Source organism: Mustelus asterias, chromosome 9, assembly GCF_964213995.1.
Source record: "Mustelus asterias chromosome 9, sMusAst1.hap1.1, whole genome shotgun sequence".
Lineage (NCBI taxonomy): Eukaryota > Metazoa > Chordata > Chondrichthyes > Carcharhiniformes > Triakidae > Mustelus > Mustelus asterias.
The window spans coordinates 131,332,221-131,346,717 of record NC_135809.1 but is presented as its reverse complement, the minus strand read 5'-3'; the positions used below and the strand labels follow the sequence as shown (position 1 = coordinate 131,346,717).

General features: G+C 40.0%; 2 protein-coding genes across 10 annotated transcripts in view; one reads left to right on the top strand and one right to left on the bottom strand.

The window, feature by feature from the left end:
• alx4a (ALX homeobox 4a) overlaps nt 1-8,497 on the top strand; it is a 56,252-nt gene extending 47,755 nt beyond the window's left edge. The window contains exon 4 of the mRNA XM_078221323.1: nt 6,624-8,497. Coding sequence (XP_078077449.1) covers nt 6,624-6,947 — 324 coding nt within the window. The 3' untranslated portion in view covers nt 6,948-8,497. The remainder of the gene's footprint in view (nt 1-6,623) is intronic.
• A 556-nt stretch (nt 8,498-9,053) lies between these two features.
• Nucleotides 9,054-14,497, bottom strand: part of ext2 (exostosin glycosyltransferase 2) — a 180,245-nt gene continuing 174,801 nt past the window's right edge. For all 9 annotated transcript variants that reach the window (XM_078221034.1, XM_078221030.1, XM_078221029.1 and 6 more), the window contains 2 exons: nt 14,327-14,409; nt 9,054-13,595 (listed from right to left, as the gene is read on the bottom strand). In XM_078221034.1, the coding sequence (XP_078077160.1) occupies nt 13,457-13,595; nt 14,327-14,409 (222 nt within the window). In that variant the 3' untranslated portion in view covers nt 9,054-13,456. The remainder of the gene's footprint in view (nt 13,596-14,326; nt 14,410-14,497) is intronic.

Genomic DNA, 14,497 nt, shown 5'->3' with positions numbered 1-14,497 from the left:
CAGAATTAGATAGTCCGTGCAGAGGACACCCCACAGCAAGAAGAGGCCCAGAAAAGGAGCCAGGGAAAGGAATACCAGCGATCTAGAATCCAAAAACTGAATCCACCTGAGGTGGAAGCTGTGGCTCTGGGATTGGGCTCATCAGCCAAGCAAGGACCCACAGAGCCCATGACCAGTGACACACAGTTTATTAGATGGACAATCATTTGATTTGATTTATTATTGTCACATGTATTAACATACAGTGAAAAGTATTGTTTCTTGCGCGCTATACAGACAAAACATACCATTCATAGAGAAGGAAACGAGAGAGTGCAGAATGTAGTGTTACAGTCATAGCTAGGGTGTAGAGAAAGATCACCTTAATGCAAGGTAAGTCCATTCAAAAGTCTGACAGCAGCAGGGAAGAAGCTGTTCTTGAGTCGGTTGGTACGTGACCTCAGACTTTTATATCTTTTTCCCAAAGGAAGAAGGTGGAAGAGAGAATGTGGAAGAGAGAATCTACCCTATCCAGATAATGAAGGGGCTGGATAGGGTAGAGGTGGAGAGATTCTTTCCACTTAGAAATGAAACTAGAACTAGAGGGCACAGCCTCAAAATAAAGGGGGGTCAGTTTAGGACAGAGTTGAGGAGGAACTTCTTCTCTCAGAGGGTGGTGAATCTCTGGAATTCTCTGCCCACTGAAGTGGTGGAGGCTACCTCGTTGAATATGTTTAAATCACGGATAGATGGATTCCTGATCGGTAAGGGAATTAGGGGTTATTGGGATCAGGCGGGTAAGTGGAACTGATCCACTTCAGATCAGCCATGATCTTATTGAATGGCGGGGCAGGCTCGAGGGGCTAGATGGCCTACTCCTGCTCCTATTTCTTATGTTCTTATGTCCGGGGTGCATCGGGGGGGTCCTTAATTATGCTGGCTGCTTTTCCGAGGCAGCGGGAAGTGTAGACAGTCAATGGATGGGAGGCTGGTTTGCGTGATGGATTGGGCTACATTCACAACCTTTTGTAGTTTCTTGCCGTCTTGGGCAGAGCAGGAGCCATACCAAGCTCGTTATACTCATTAGCAGGTGATCACCAAACAAGATGATGATTTGATACAGTACCGATAGTGTCGATATTTTTAGATCCGAGATATGATACACTGATTTTGATTTGATTTATTATTGTCACATGTATTAGTATGCAGTGAAAAGTCGTGTTTCTTGTGCACAACACAGACAAAGCATACTGTTCATAGAGAAGGAAAGGACTGCAGAATGTAGTGTTACAGTCATCGCTAGGGGTAGAGAAAGATCAACTTAATCTTAGATTTTTGTGTTTGATGAACTGCAGCATTTTATAATCAGGTCCAATTTTTGAAGAACATCTTTCTGATGAGTCCAAAATCAGAATCGGCAGAGCCAGAAGGAGAATGGAACAGATCAGCACATATTTCACTGGGGTTTTAAACACTGCCTCTCAGGGTGTTACTGTGGAAAGTGAGGCACAGTCCATTGTTGCTTTGTAGATTTAGAATTTTAGTAAACCTGAAATAGTTTCCTGAACCCTTAAACCATTTCATTATATTAAATGTGCAGGTTTCTGAAGATATTATGGGCAGCAGTGGTTAATACTGCTGCTTCACAGTGCCAGGGGCCCGAGTTTGATTCCTGGTTTGGGTCACTTTATGTGGAGTTTGCACGTTCTCCCCGTGTCTGCGTGGGTTTCCTCCCACATTCTGAAAGACATGCTGGTTAGGTGCATTGAGCCGAACAGGCACCGGACTGTGGCGACTAGGGGAATTTCACAGTTACTTCATTGCAGTGTTCATGTAAGCCTTACTTGTGACTAATAAATAAGCGTTATTACGTTCATCATACTCAAGTTAAAAAACGATCGAACTTTTTAAATTGTGCAGAGAGCTAAAAAAAAACTCGTGTTGGAGGAAATGTTTTTTTATTGATATGTCGGTGACTTCAGTCACAGGCATTAGCAACCCTCAAACTGCCAATGCTTAAAACTTTCCAAAGATGCACATTGGTCTGTCTGAGCGACAGGCACACCCCAGGGTTGGGGGCAGAGAGGGTGAAGATGGCAATACATTGTGTGGAGTCTGTGGATTGACAAGAACATGTCCAGGCGACACTGCCTATTTTAGAAGCTACGGCTACCATTGGAGAATTCAATCAATAGCAAATCCCACCGAGATATCTGAAGATCGAGATTAATATCTATCAACAGAAGAGAAAAAAAATCAAAGCGAGAAAAGTCGGCCACATTTTCAGATTAAATTCACTGGAGTTCAATAAACACCTGCTAATGACATTAATGGCATGTGAGTTTAATGTTCATTTAATGCCGAATTGAGAGAGAAATGCGAGGAGTGTGTTTGAAATTAGCTAAATTGAGACTGATTACACATATATGCATGTTAAATATACTTAAACTGGGTTACTGCTGTACAGTATAACGATAGACGCTTGTAGAATATGATCGAACGCCAAAACATAATGCAAAGCTTAATTTGTTCGAGTACAAAAGATTTTGGTTTATTTCACTCCCACTCAAATTGCTGCTCCCACTATCTCATGATGATGGTTTTAAATTAAATTTGTATAACGCGGTATGAATTCCGAACACTCGGGCGCCGTGATTTAAATCAAACTTGTTACACTGAGGCGTTTCATTCGGCTGAAAGAAATCCCAGTCTGTCCTCCACCTAGCTCTCAGTCGCAGCTTACAAGAGAGAGACATCTCTCTCTCTGTCGTGGTTCACCAGTCATTGAGCCGTTACAGGGACGGGCTGCAGTTAACCACCAGGGAAAGTGCATCCAAGGTAAAGAAAGCAAGCAAATGCTATTGTTAAACCATCACTCCCACCAGTACACAGCACACCTCAACTCTGACCTGAAAGGAATCAATTTTGCATTGGGAACAAAAGCCAAATACAGAGGGGATTGGGAGGAATGCAAAAAAAGACCTTCAAACATTAGTAACAGGACAAAGTTGCATTCCTTCCCAGTCCAGCCTGTCTGCACTTTACTCCCCTGCAAAAGGCCCCATTTTATTTCCCAGAGAATTGCTGCAATGGTCATTCACTCTTCACTGACATATGCTGGTCAAAATATCTATAAGTGTCATTCCATTAAATAAGTTTATTTAACTCCAACCAAAATGTTGAAGATTAATCCACGATTTTAAAAAAGGTTTATCAGTCACAAGTAAGGCTTACATTAACACTGCAATGAAGTTACTGTGAAATTCCCCGAGTTGCCACATTCAGGCGCCTGTTCGGGTCAATGCAATTAACCAGCACGTCTTTCGGAATGTGGGAGGAAACCCACGCAGACACGGGGAGAATGTGCAAACTCCACACAGTCACCCAAGCCGGGAATCGAACCCAGATCCCTGGTACTGTGAGGCAGCAGTGCTAACCACTGTGCCGCCCCAATGCTGACTTCCTTTAGCACCCACGGGGCGGGTAATCAACAGGGAGCCCTGTGGTGGTTAGTGGCCTGAAATGACTGAACACCAGTGACTCTTGAGCCAAAGGCTGCATCGTTTAAAAGACTCACCTGATTGAAGGAGCAGCGCTCCGAAAGCTCGTGATTCCAAACAAACCTATTGGACTTTAAATCTGGTGTTGTGAGACTTATTCGTTTAAAAGAGAATCGGACAAAAAAGGAACATTAAAAAGTAAAACAAAAGCAGGGGTGTGGGCTGAATGTGCAGAGCAGGTGGGACTGACCACACATCTGTACTGGAAGTTACACTGCCCAAGGAAGATTTTAACTGGAGCCCACGGGCCCAGGGTAGCCCACCTGCCAGTTCTTCCATTTCAATACTCAGAGAAAGGAAACGCATTGCAAGAAGTCATAGTATTCAGCATGTAACCGAGTACCATCAGGAAAATGTGTTAATGCATCAGACACAATGAGTTCCTCGTAAAAAGGTGATTTGCATCCTAATTTACGAAGTATCCCGGTGCCACGTTCCCCAGCTGCTGAGGGAGATCAAATCCTTTGAGTGCTTTGCCCTTACCAGTTCCCGTCTCAGGGAAGTTGCTGCCTCTCAGTGATGGGTTCCGCCTCCAGTGAATAGTGACTCTGCTCCCGTCCTCTGGCCACTCATTCTGGTCCCGTCCTTTGCTTGAAGCATCCTGATCCAAAGAGCTCCCAGCGGACTTTCCCAACGCCAGCTTCGTGCGAAGACAGTTAAAGCTGCCTCAGGGTCTAGCCACTGGCCTGGAAAAATAAACTCTGCTATTTTTATTGTCAAATTAAATTCCTTACTGAACAAGACGCTGTTATCTGTCTGATTTATCACAATTCCACCGAGTCAAGAGCTGCATCACTCAACTGAATAATTTCACCTGAATTCTCATCCTTCAAAGTGTAAAGCTAAATTGGTGTTTGCTACCTATGACTAAATAAAATAGCCAGAATATTCCAATTACCAGTGACATTTCAATCACGCTGCTACAGTTTGAGACTCCTCCACATAACAATTTTGATTTTATAGTTACCAAATTTGTTTTCAAAAGAGGGGTCCGCCAATTTAAATATTAAACTATGAACACACTTGCGCGAGTTATTGCATTAACAAGAGCACAAATGAAACGCACCGAACTGTAAGATAGTACATTTCAATTCATTCCTAACAAGGACCAGGGAACCAAGGGAGTTATTATACACATCAGCTACCATCTCATAGAACGGTGCAACAATCTTTTTTTTTTAAAAGTAAAGTTTATTTATTAGTGTTACAAGTAGGCTTACATTAACACTGCAATGAAAGTCATCTAATCGACACACTCCAGTCGGGGACACAGAAAATTTAGCATGGCCAATTCACTTAGTCTGAATCTCATCAGGACTTTCAGAAGTTTGTTGTGTCGAAATCCAACATTTTTATATCCTTCAACCTTCCTTTCCCCAATTTTGAAATGCTGCTGCTTTTTAGCCGAGGGTAAACGCCACCTTCTCCAGTCCCTGCTCTGCAGCTATGTTGCACAACATTTCTAATATTTTTCTGATTAAGGCTAGATGGTACAGTGCTTTATAACAATACCTTTGAATTCTTGGAGCATTTCTTGATTCCACTCCAAATTGTGGGGACGAAACTTCCTCTTCCAGTTTCTATATAAAGTACACACTCGGACACAACGGGGCAGCGACTGTGACTACGTTTCATAGAACATTTTTAAAAAGGGGGCACTGCACTTGCAGGTCCTATATTACAGCTTTAGTTTAGGAGCATCATGTGGTCAGAGTGAAAAGATTTCATCCAGCTTCACATTACCGACCACAAGTATGAAATGCAAGAGGAATAGCATTCCATCCACTAAATGGAAGTCTCTTCCCCCTCCCAACGCCCTGTTACTTCATTGTGCTTAATACAAAACTTCACGCTTTTTAACTTGGCTCATTAAAAAGGTACAGTAAGAGTTTTAACAACACCAGGTTAAAGCCCAACAGGTTTATTTGGTAGCAATTCGTTGGGACTTTAACCTAGTGTTGTTAAAACTCTTACTGTGTTTACCCCAGTCCAACGCCGGCATCTCCACATCATCATTAAAAAAGTAACAGATATCGTACACAAAATGGACCACACAAAGAGTCACTGTAATACCTTAAGACTATGTTCTCCACAATGCACCAACAATAACTCTCAAACGTGATGCAGAGATGTTAAATCATTCACATGCAATATATCTAATGAGCAATTTCTTATTCAAGGGACGTGGGTGTCACTGGTAAGGCCAACATTTATTGCCCATCAATAATTGCCCTTAAGAAGTGGCGGTGAGTCATCTTTTGAATCATGTAAACCATGTGCTGATGGTACCCCCACGGTGCTGTAAGGAAGAAAGCACTGGGATTTTAACTCCAGTGATGATGAAGCAATAGCAGTATATCCACAAGTGAGGATAGTGTGCAGCTTGGGGGAGGAATTTGGAATTGGCGGTGTTCCCATGTCTCTGTTGCCCTTGCTAGTTTGCCCTTCCCAGGTTGTAGGTCTGGGAAATGCTGCCAAAGAGGTGGTAGCAATTTCTGCAGTGGGGTGGCAGAGTGGTTAGCAGTGCTGCCTCACAGCACCAGGGACCCAGGTTCGATTCCCGGCTTGGGTCACTGTCTGTGTGAAGTTTGCATGTTCTCCCTGTGTCTGCGTGAGTTCCTCCGGGTGCTCTGGCTTCCTCCCACAGTCCAAAGATGTGCGGGTTAGGTGGATTGGCCATGCTAAATTGCCCCTTAGTGTCAGGGGGACTGGCTAGGGTAAATGCATGGGGTTGTGAGGATAGGGGCTGGGTGGGATTGTGGTCAGTGCAGACTCAATGGGCCGAATGGCCACCTTCTGTATTGTAAGATTCTATGATATGTAGGTTTCTTACCCAGAGTACATTGTACTTCAAGATTGTTAATGGTTGAATTTTGCATTTGCATGCAGTCTTACAGTAACATTGGAAGTATTCCTTTGTGATGGACATGCTGCATATTGACTGTGATCCTTTACTACCAAGATATAGGATAATTAGTCAAATATATTAAAATAGAGCACTTAAAGCTAACAGGAAAAGTGAGAAAATAAAAGTGTAAATTTTGCACAGGTGATTAACATGTGCTCTGTTCATTTTTCCTCCAGATACAAAACCCATCTTGGATTGGCAACAATGGTGCATCCTCTCCAGTGCCAGCTTGTGTTGTGCCTTGTGAAACGGTAACATCCTGCATGTCTCCACACACACACGCGCATGCACCAGGCGGGGTGTCTGACTTCCTGGGTGTTTCTGCCCCTGGCAGCCATGTGGGACAGACACATATGGGTGGTCTCTTTGGCACCACTGGGCTAGGAGCTGCCATCAACGCATTTGACATCAGTAATGAACCAGATCGAAAATCATCCAGCATTGCAGCCTTAAGAATGAAAGCCAAAGAGCACAGCGCTGCCATATCTTGGGCCACATGACTGATATAACAATAAATATTCAAACACTGAAAATAATACATTACATAATGCTGGACTAAGGACATAACGAAACATGGAGATTTATAAGCAGCACTTTTTCTATTATAGGTTGGTAGGATTAGAAATGGTTTACTTCATCATCAAAATATTTATATTATCCCCCTTGAAAAATATTCAAAATCAAAATTTGAAATTGATATCCTACTTGGATTTGAGGCAAGCTTGTAAAAGTCCAAGTTAAAAAGGCAAGTCTTTTCTTCAGGCCAAATCTGTAATTAGGAGTTCACCAACTCCAGGAAATTGCACAGGTTCTCCGTATGAAACTGCGAATAAGTGCAGTCGTCACTGGCTGTGAAGTTTAAAGCAAGTGGGGGAAATAAACCTCATTTCATAGAAGAGCTTGTAAGTTAACTTATACAACTCTCCCACAATAGATTAACAAGACGTTGCTCTGACATGATCTTAAATGACAAAAGATAAACTCATCAGCACCAACCAGTTGGGAAGCAAGAGAAAAGAAAACCTCAAAAACTTATCCTAAAATTCCAATCAGACAGGAAATGCCTTGGGGTCATCTTGCAACTTCATGTATCAATTAATTTTCATCAATAAATGAAGGTTTTTATATAGATTATAACAGCTTTTGCTGTGTTTCTGCCAAATCTTTTGGGTTTAAATGGTATTGGCTACAGGATCTTGTCAGTGTCCCATAATGCTCGTGGTATCTAGTCTCATCGGTTTCCCTGCCATACTACCACTGTGGATCTGGAGGTTCATTTTCTTTTAACACAATATTTTAAAGTGGATATCAAGTTCAAATCAATTATTAAGTAGTTAATCCTTCAAAAAATATTTACTTGACCTTAAACATTAAAACCTGTGTCTAGTCCTGGGCATTGACCTATAGGAGCAACAGTAGTTTAAGATCTTGCAAAGTTTACACAATTTAAAAAAAAGACAAAACGTCTTACAAATAAACAAAAAAAAATTTGTGTAATATGCTAAATATACCAAAAGTGAAATGTTATACTGTTTTTAAATGTCATTTTCTTTTGCAACAATCACGCCCATTGCTATTACTTATACTACTGAAGTAGGACGGTTGAAGTTCAGAGTAATATATCTGTTTGGGTGTGTTGTGTACTTCTGCTGAGAGGAAATCTCGAATATTACTGTATTAATTTGTTGTAAGATATTTTAACCGTGTAAACTCCTTTAGCTTTAATTGCCTTGTTTTAAATATAATTGTAGGAAAGGGTGCAATTAGGTTACATTCAATAAAAAAAATGTTACTGCATCCAAAGTAGTGTTTATCATTACTGTGAGAATTTAACAAACTTAATTTAGCCTGTGTTGTACTGTTTTATGAGTAAGTTATTGCACTTGGAACAATGTTTTGCAAATATGTAATTTCTTAGGAGACTGTAACAGTGGGTCAGAATGGCGTGTATTGTTTTGACAGATATAACTAATAATCCAATAAAGAATCTGTCTTTTTCCTACTGAAGAAAAAAACTATTTTCTTTGCAAGGAATGGTGATGAAATGTGATCTTGATAGGCTCTGAATTCTCTCATTAATTGGAGAGGACAAAAATACCAACACTGCCCTTCTGAACTGCTGACAGAGTACAGAAAGGATTACAGAATTTATATTAACAACAGGTGTCAGAAGATGTACTTGTAACCCTAAATGTGGTCACTTATAAAAACAAGCCATCCCTAAAGAAAGTTAAACATAGTACCTGCACAGCAATATTCCTCCTACACAGTTCACTTTTACAAACATTTGAAAATGTTCTTTTGTTGCTGTACACTTTAACAATCATCAGTTTGAAAGTTGCAACCTCATTCAAATTCAAAAAACAATCTGCATTGCATATAAAGCTGAAAATGAATGTTTTCTATTATTCCCTGTTTCACAAATTAAAGATAATTTCCTGTCAACACATCTGGCGTTGGGCTGCAGATGGTGTCAGCTGTGGCATTAATGCAAAGAAACATCTTGGTTAGGTTAGATTGGAAAATATTTACAGGCTTGTAATCATGTTATGGTAAATGCATCCATTAGCTTGTCCAATTATCACAGGACTAACTTAATTACCAGGTTGTGATTTTGAGCAAATTTATTTAATAAATGATTTACAGGTGATCATCCAATAATTTCCATTTTAACAGCACTGTTCATTTATGAAATACATACCAGTAATTTATTAACTGACAGGCAATAATGACAAGTGCATTACAAATACAAGGACATTTGACCAAAAAAACAATAATTCTCAGTCTGTATTTTGCTAAGGAATCATATATACTGGGAGATGGATTTTGCTGCACAGACTGCAGTAAAGTATCATTGGCAGCAATGAATGAGCCCTATGCTTTGTGAAACCTGAAGTACCAGTCACATTTTATATAACTGTTGAATTTTCCCAGAAGAAAAACCCCATCTAAACCTAATATGTGTAAATGGTGAATATATGACTTAGTTTTAAGTGTCATGTCTGTTCCCATTCTATAAACTGAACTATTGAAAATTGCTTAATTTTTTTTTGCACACTTGGCACATGGAACTGCAGTTGGTGACATTCTACTTCATTGCGGCAAGCCCCTGAAGTTTGCCAATTCTGACAAGTGACAGGTGCATTGGTCCATTGGCAACATCATCAGTACTTCTCATTGAATGCTGGATTAAATCAAGTCTTCACAAGATAGTTACAGCTGAGAAAAAAAACATTTGACCAATCTTAGCTCACCCACCCAGAAAAAGCCTGCCCTTTCCACCATCACAACTGTCTTATCCACAAGTCTATTCCACTTATCAATCATTCATGTGGAGAGAATTATTGACGTCAATGCTACATTTACCTTTTACTTGGTTTAAATCAATGCCTGCGTCCTAAAATAAAAACAGACGGACCATCTATGTGAAACAGAGGGAAAGTTTCAGGTCAATGATCTCTTCTCCGAAGTGGCAAGATTTTGAGAACAGGGATGGGGGGGAAGAGAACTAAAGGGAAGGTCTGAGATGGGGGTGGAATTCAGACATGATTTGTACCAAATTTGTACAGCCAATTGTTAAACTGAAATTTTCAAAAATATTGTTTCAGTTAACAATTTTAGCGTCAGGTTTGCACAGTGTTCTCAGTGCATGTTTTAATGTTTTTAATAGGATTGTCAGATTCTATACAAATCCAAAACATGGGATTATTGTCAAAACTTCAACCTTTTTTTCAAAAAAAACTATCTTACTCCCACCCCAAAGACGGCTACATATATACCAAACATCTTTTGTTATAATGGCTCACTAGCAATCCTGAACATGGACAGCGAGGATCAGTAGAACATATGAACAAGATCCACAAATATGTTTTCCAGCAGCACTCAATAGATGGCAACCAAAAGAGAAAATGCTGGAAAATCTCAGCAGGTCTGGCAGCATCTGTAAGGAGAGAAAAGAGCTGATGTTTCGAGTCCAGATGCTGCCAGACCTGCTGAGATTTTCCAGCATTTTCTCTTTTGGTTTCAGATTCCAGCACCCGCAGTATTTTGCTTTTATTAATAGATGGCAACTTGAATTCTGAATGATTTCTCCCCTCTCCGGCCTAGAACAATTGCAGTGCCTTAATTATTCTTTTGGCTCCACATCAGCTACGGGAATCAAAACTGCAACCATTTGGCCAGGGTGGCACTGGGGGAGTTTTATTATCAGCTGTTGCCCACTGTAGAATGCAATGCATCTGGCATTTGGACTTTACAAACATAGTGGTTCAATCTTGTGGCAATTCAACCACCTTATGCACATTCTGCTAGGGGCTAAAGTGCCTAAATCATGGCATGAAATCGAGCTATTCGATATTTCATTGAAAACGAACTACAGTTCTTCAATAGGATTTAGAAAAAAAGTAATTGTACTAATCAGGTATAAAACATGATTTCAGTGACACACGCAGCAGAATAAAATTACATTAAAAACAGATTCTTATAATTCGACTTTGGCTTGGTAAGAGTCCATTTTTATTACAATTCTGAAACAAATTCCTGTAAATACAATTAGTTTTGCAATCAAGGAACTTGTAAACAGTGTCAGCAACTTTGTAAATATTTGAGTCTTCGAGCCAACATTTCTCCCTCAACCACTGCCACCTAAAAACAGATGGGATGTCAGTGAAGGGAACGGCAGTTGTGTTTTCCTACATAAATAACTGTAATTCAAAGAGTAGTTAATTATTGTGAAGTGTTCTGGTGTGAATATGAAAGGAGATGTACAAATGCAAGTTGTTTATATGCTACAAAAATGCAATGCATAAGGTTTACTAACATTTTGCACAGTTCACAAAAGCAAATTGTAGCTCTAAGTTCTATACCAGCATTTTCTTCTATACTGTTGCTACCCAACATTCATAATATTTGCAATATAGTTATGCAGGTACCTGGTATGCTGATCACAAGCAGTGGGAAAACATGAACACATCAACAATTGACAAAAGTTGTCTGATGTAAGAATAATATTCTTAGAGCCGTTATAAACACATCAAAAGTTGAGCATCAGTTTGACTCCCAACATTTTGACCCCTGCAATGCACGGTACTGACTGCATTGTTCCTTCTTTGCCTTTCATGATTTATATTGATTATATGTGTCAGAAATACCGTGTGCTATCCTGTAATGTGACAGGAGCACATTCTGCCTTGACATTGCAAGACAACTTTGAAGAAAAAAATGAAACCCAGGTCCTTAATGGCTTCCTGTACCATTCCTTATCTCAGAAACTCCTGGGATTAGACAATTAATAGTCGGATTTCGCGGTGTTAAAAATGGAATAATGCAGCTGCTAGAAAATGTTACGCAACATAAATGACTCCATAAATCATGAACATTCTTGATTTCTAACAACGACATCTATAACAGTCATCAATAAAAAACAAACAAACATTAGAAGCACAGTGTTGTTCAAATGGCAGCTCCTGGAAAAAAATATCAATTAAAATGTGCAAAATGCTTCAACGGTCTAAAGTTGCTGGATGCCTGTATTGTCTCAGGAAGACTTGATTGCACGAGATGTCCAATGTAACTCTTGAGTTTGCTAAATCCCTCATTTAGTTGCATGCTGTGCAATAAAATACTGTTAGAATCTTAAGTTTTGTTAAGGTGCTTTTACACATACTTATGGGGGTTTCCATTGCACAGGTCTCATGAAACTGGCTAAAGGCCAATGCAAAACCGCCCCACTTGCCAACACTGGTAACCTGGGAGACACGCTAAAAACAGGTATTCCAGGCGACGAGTCAACGGAATCCCAAACAGTTTTACATTTGACTTGTAGTCAGCTGTGTTAAGACCCACGCTTTGTGAATCAAGGGACTTAGTATGTGTCTTGTGCAATATTGGAGCACCTTCACTGTATATAACTTAGTCAACAACGCTTGATTCACAGCCTCCTGGATAATGATTGGGAGCAGCTTTGCCTGATTTTGCTTACCCCTCACCCTTAATTTAAGAACTCTTAAGAATTATTCCCGCACACCCCTACCCTTGTCTCCACCCTCCACACCGCAACCACACCCCCCCCGCCCCATTTTGTTAGCATGATTGCTCAGTATTATCATACTATACAGTCAATGGTTCACTGTGCCATTGGGAAAGCTTAAAACTACTCTTTTTAACAAGATAGCAATCATTACGTCATGCAACAAAATGCTATCTAATATAGGTTAAATACATTAGTTAAAATTTAGCATCTTCGTATCCCTAACAAAATAACACATTCTAAACCATTATTCCATACTGCTACAATGATGAATTAAAATATGAACAAAAACGATGAAGAATTATTGTTATCATCAGCAACAATTATTTGGAAGCTTTGAGGAGGCCACAGTATTTTTTTAGAGGAATGTTGCAGTTACAGTGATGAAAATAACCAGTGTAGACTGAAAACATATTATAGTGTTTCATCTGTATGGTAAGCTCACATGGTAAGCTTACTGAGTGCGATACCAGGGGAATGATCAACACGGACATACATGGCAAAGCAAACATGCTGTCGGCACACTATGACTGTAGGCACATTATAAATGGAATTGTCAGTACATGGTCCAACATTAGCAAGTGTGAAGACATTTCAGTCAACAAATTATTTTGACGTCCAAAGAACAGAGGAAGCTTTCATTGTGTTGTCATTGGCGAGGAGTTGTGTTTGAGTATTCAATCTCCGATATTCTTCGTAACAGATGATACATTTTCATTTTTAAAAAAAGAAACCATTTTCTGTGGTGATGAACCATTACAATTTGGTAATATTCAACACTTAAAAATAAAAAAAAGAGGTCAGTTACATTGTCCCGCTGCAGTTGCACCATCTCAAGTTAATAACCTCCACTGAAGCAGCAAGGAAAAGACTCCAAATTCCAGATCAACGGGACTTCAAATGATGAAGATACAGCACCTTGCTTAAGCTATGTCTTTCGGCAAAGGAATCGTGCCCTCGGAGAGACCACGTGCCAGCATTTCATAAGCTGCCAATGTTAGGGAAGCTCTTCAATTTTTCTGGGAAGTCATCCTTGTACAAGACTGGGTCAGCCCGGTGTTCCACCACCTTCAGCGGCATGATCCCAAACACAGATGCAAATTTATTGATGCATTCTGACCTGCAATTACATTCCCATGGTGTTAAATATGTACTTAATGGTATCTAATAAAACATCATCAGAACAGCATCTGCACAACCAGAAGTCATCACAAAGCCATAAAATTGGAAGCGTTCCTTAAATTCTTCAAATTGATGATTTAAAAAGGTGAACAGAATAGCACGGGAACATGAACATTTTGAAGAGATGCTGAAAAGGCACACACTCACAAACTTCCACTTGAATGAATTCACTTGAGTTTCTGCTAAATTATTCTACAGTGGTTTTAAGAATTATTATTCTCCAGTAAGGCTTGTAAGTAAGTGACATTTAACTGCTAAGGGAATTGATGTCTTTAAGGTACATACAGCCTGGAAGCAGCAGTGCAAGCACTGGAATCTCTAGTAATCCTAACAGTGAAATAAAATAAAACTGAGGTGTCAGTCTCCAAAATGGTTCTGACAATTCTAATGCACTCAATACAAATTGAATCTTTTTGATGTCTACCTGCTCATCTAAACTATATAAAGGCATTTCAAATCTTAGGACACTATGAATTACAAACGTGAGTGGGTTCAAACAATTCCTGTATCATTAATTATGTAAGTTTGGACAGAACTTTCCGCAGAAGGCAGTGACTAACATTTTCCAAGTGGGCTGTAAATCTGGAACCAGTCATGCATGTTTTTCTTGGGCACTTCTGAAATGGCAGACACAAGCTGTTAAATACATGGGAGGAATGGAGCACTTACCGTTCCACCATATGGGTCTGGTCCAGTGACAGTCCATCAATTGCTGTGCACTCCGGGCACTTGAACTTTTTACGCGGGGTCACCTGCGTGTCACAATAATTCCAACAATATTAATGGCATGTTTAATCCAGCTAGATGTTCAAGCACGCCTGCAGCGTAATGTGAGAGCGC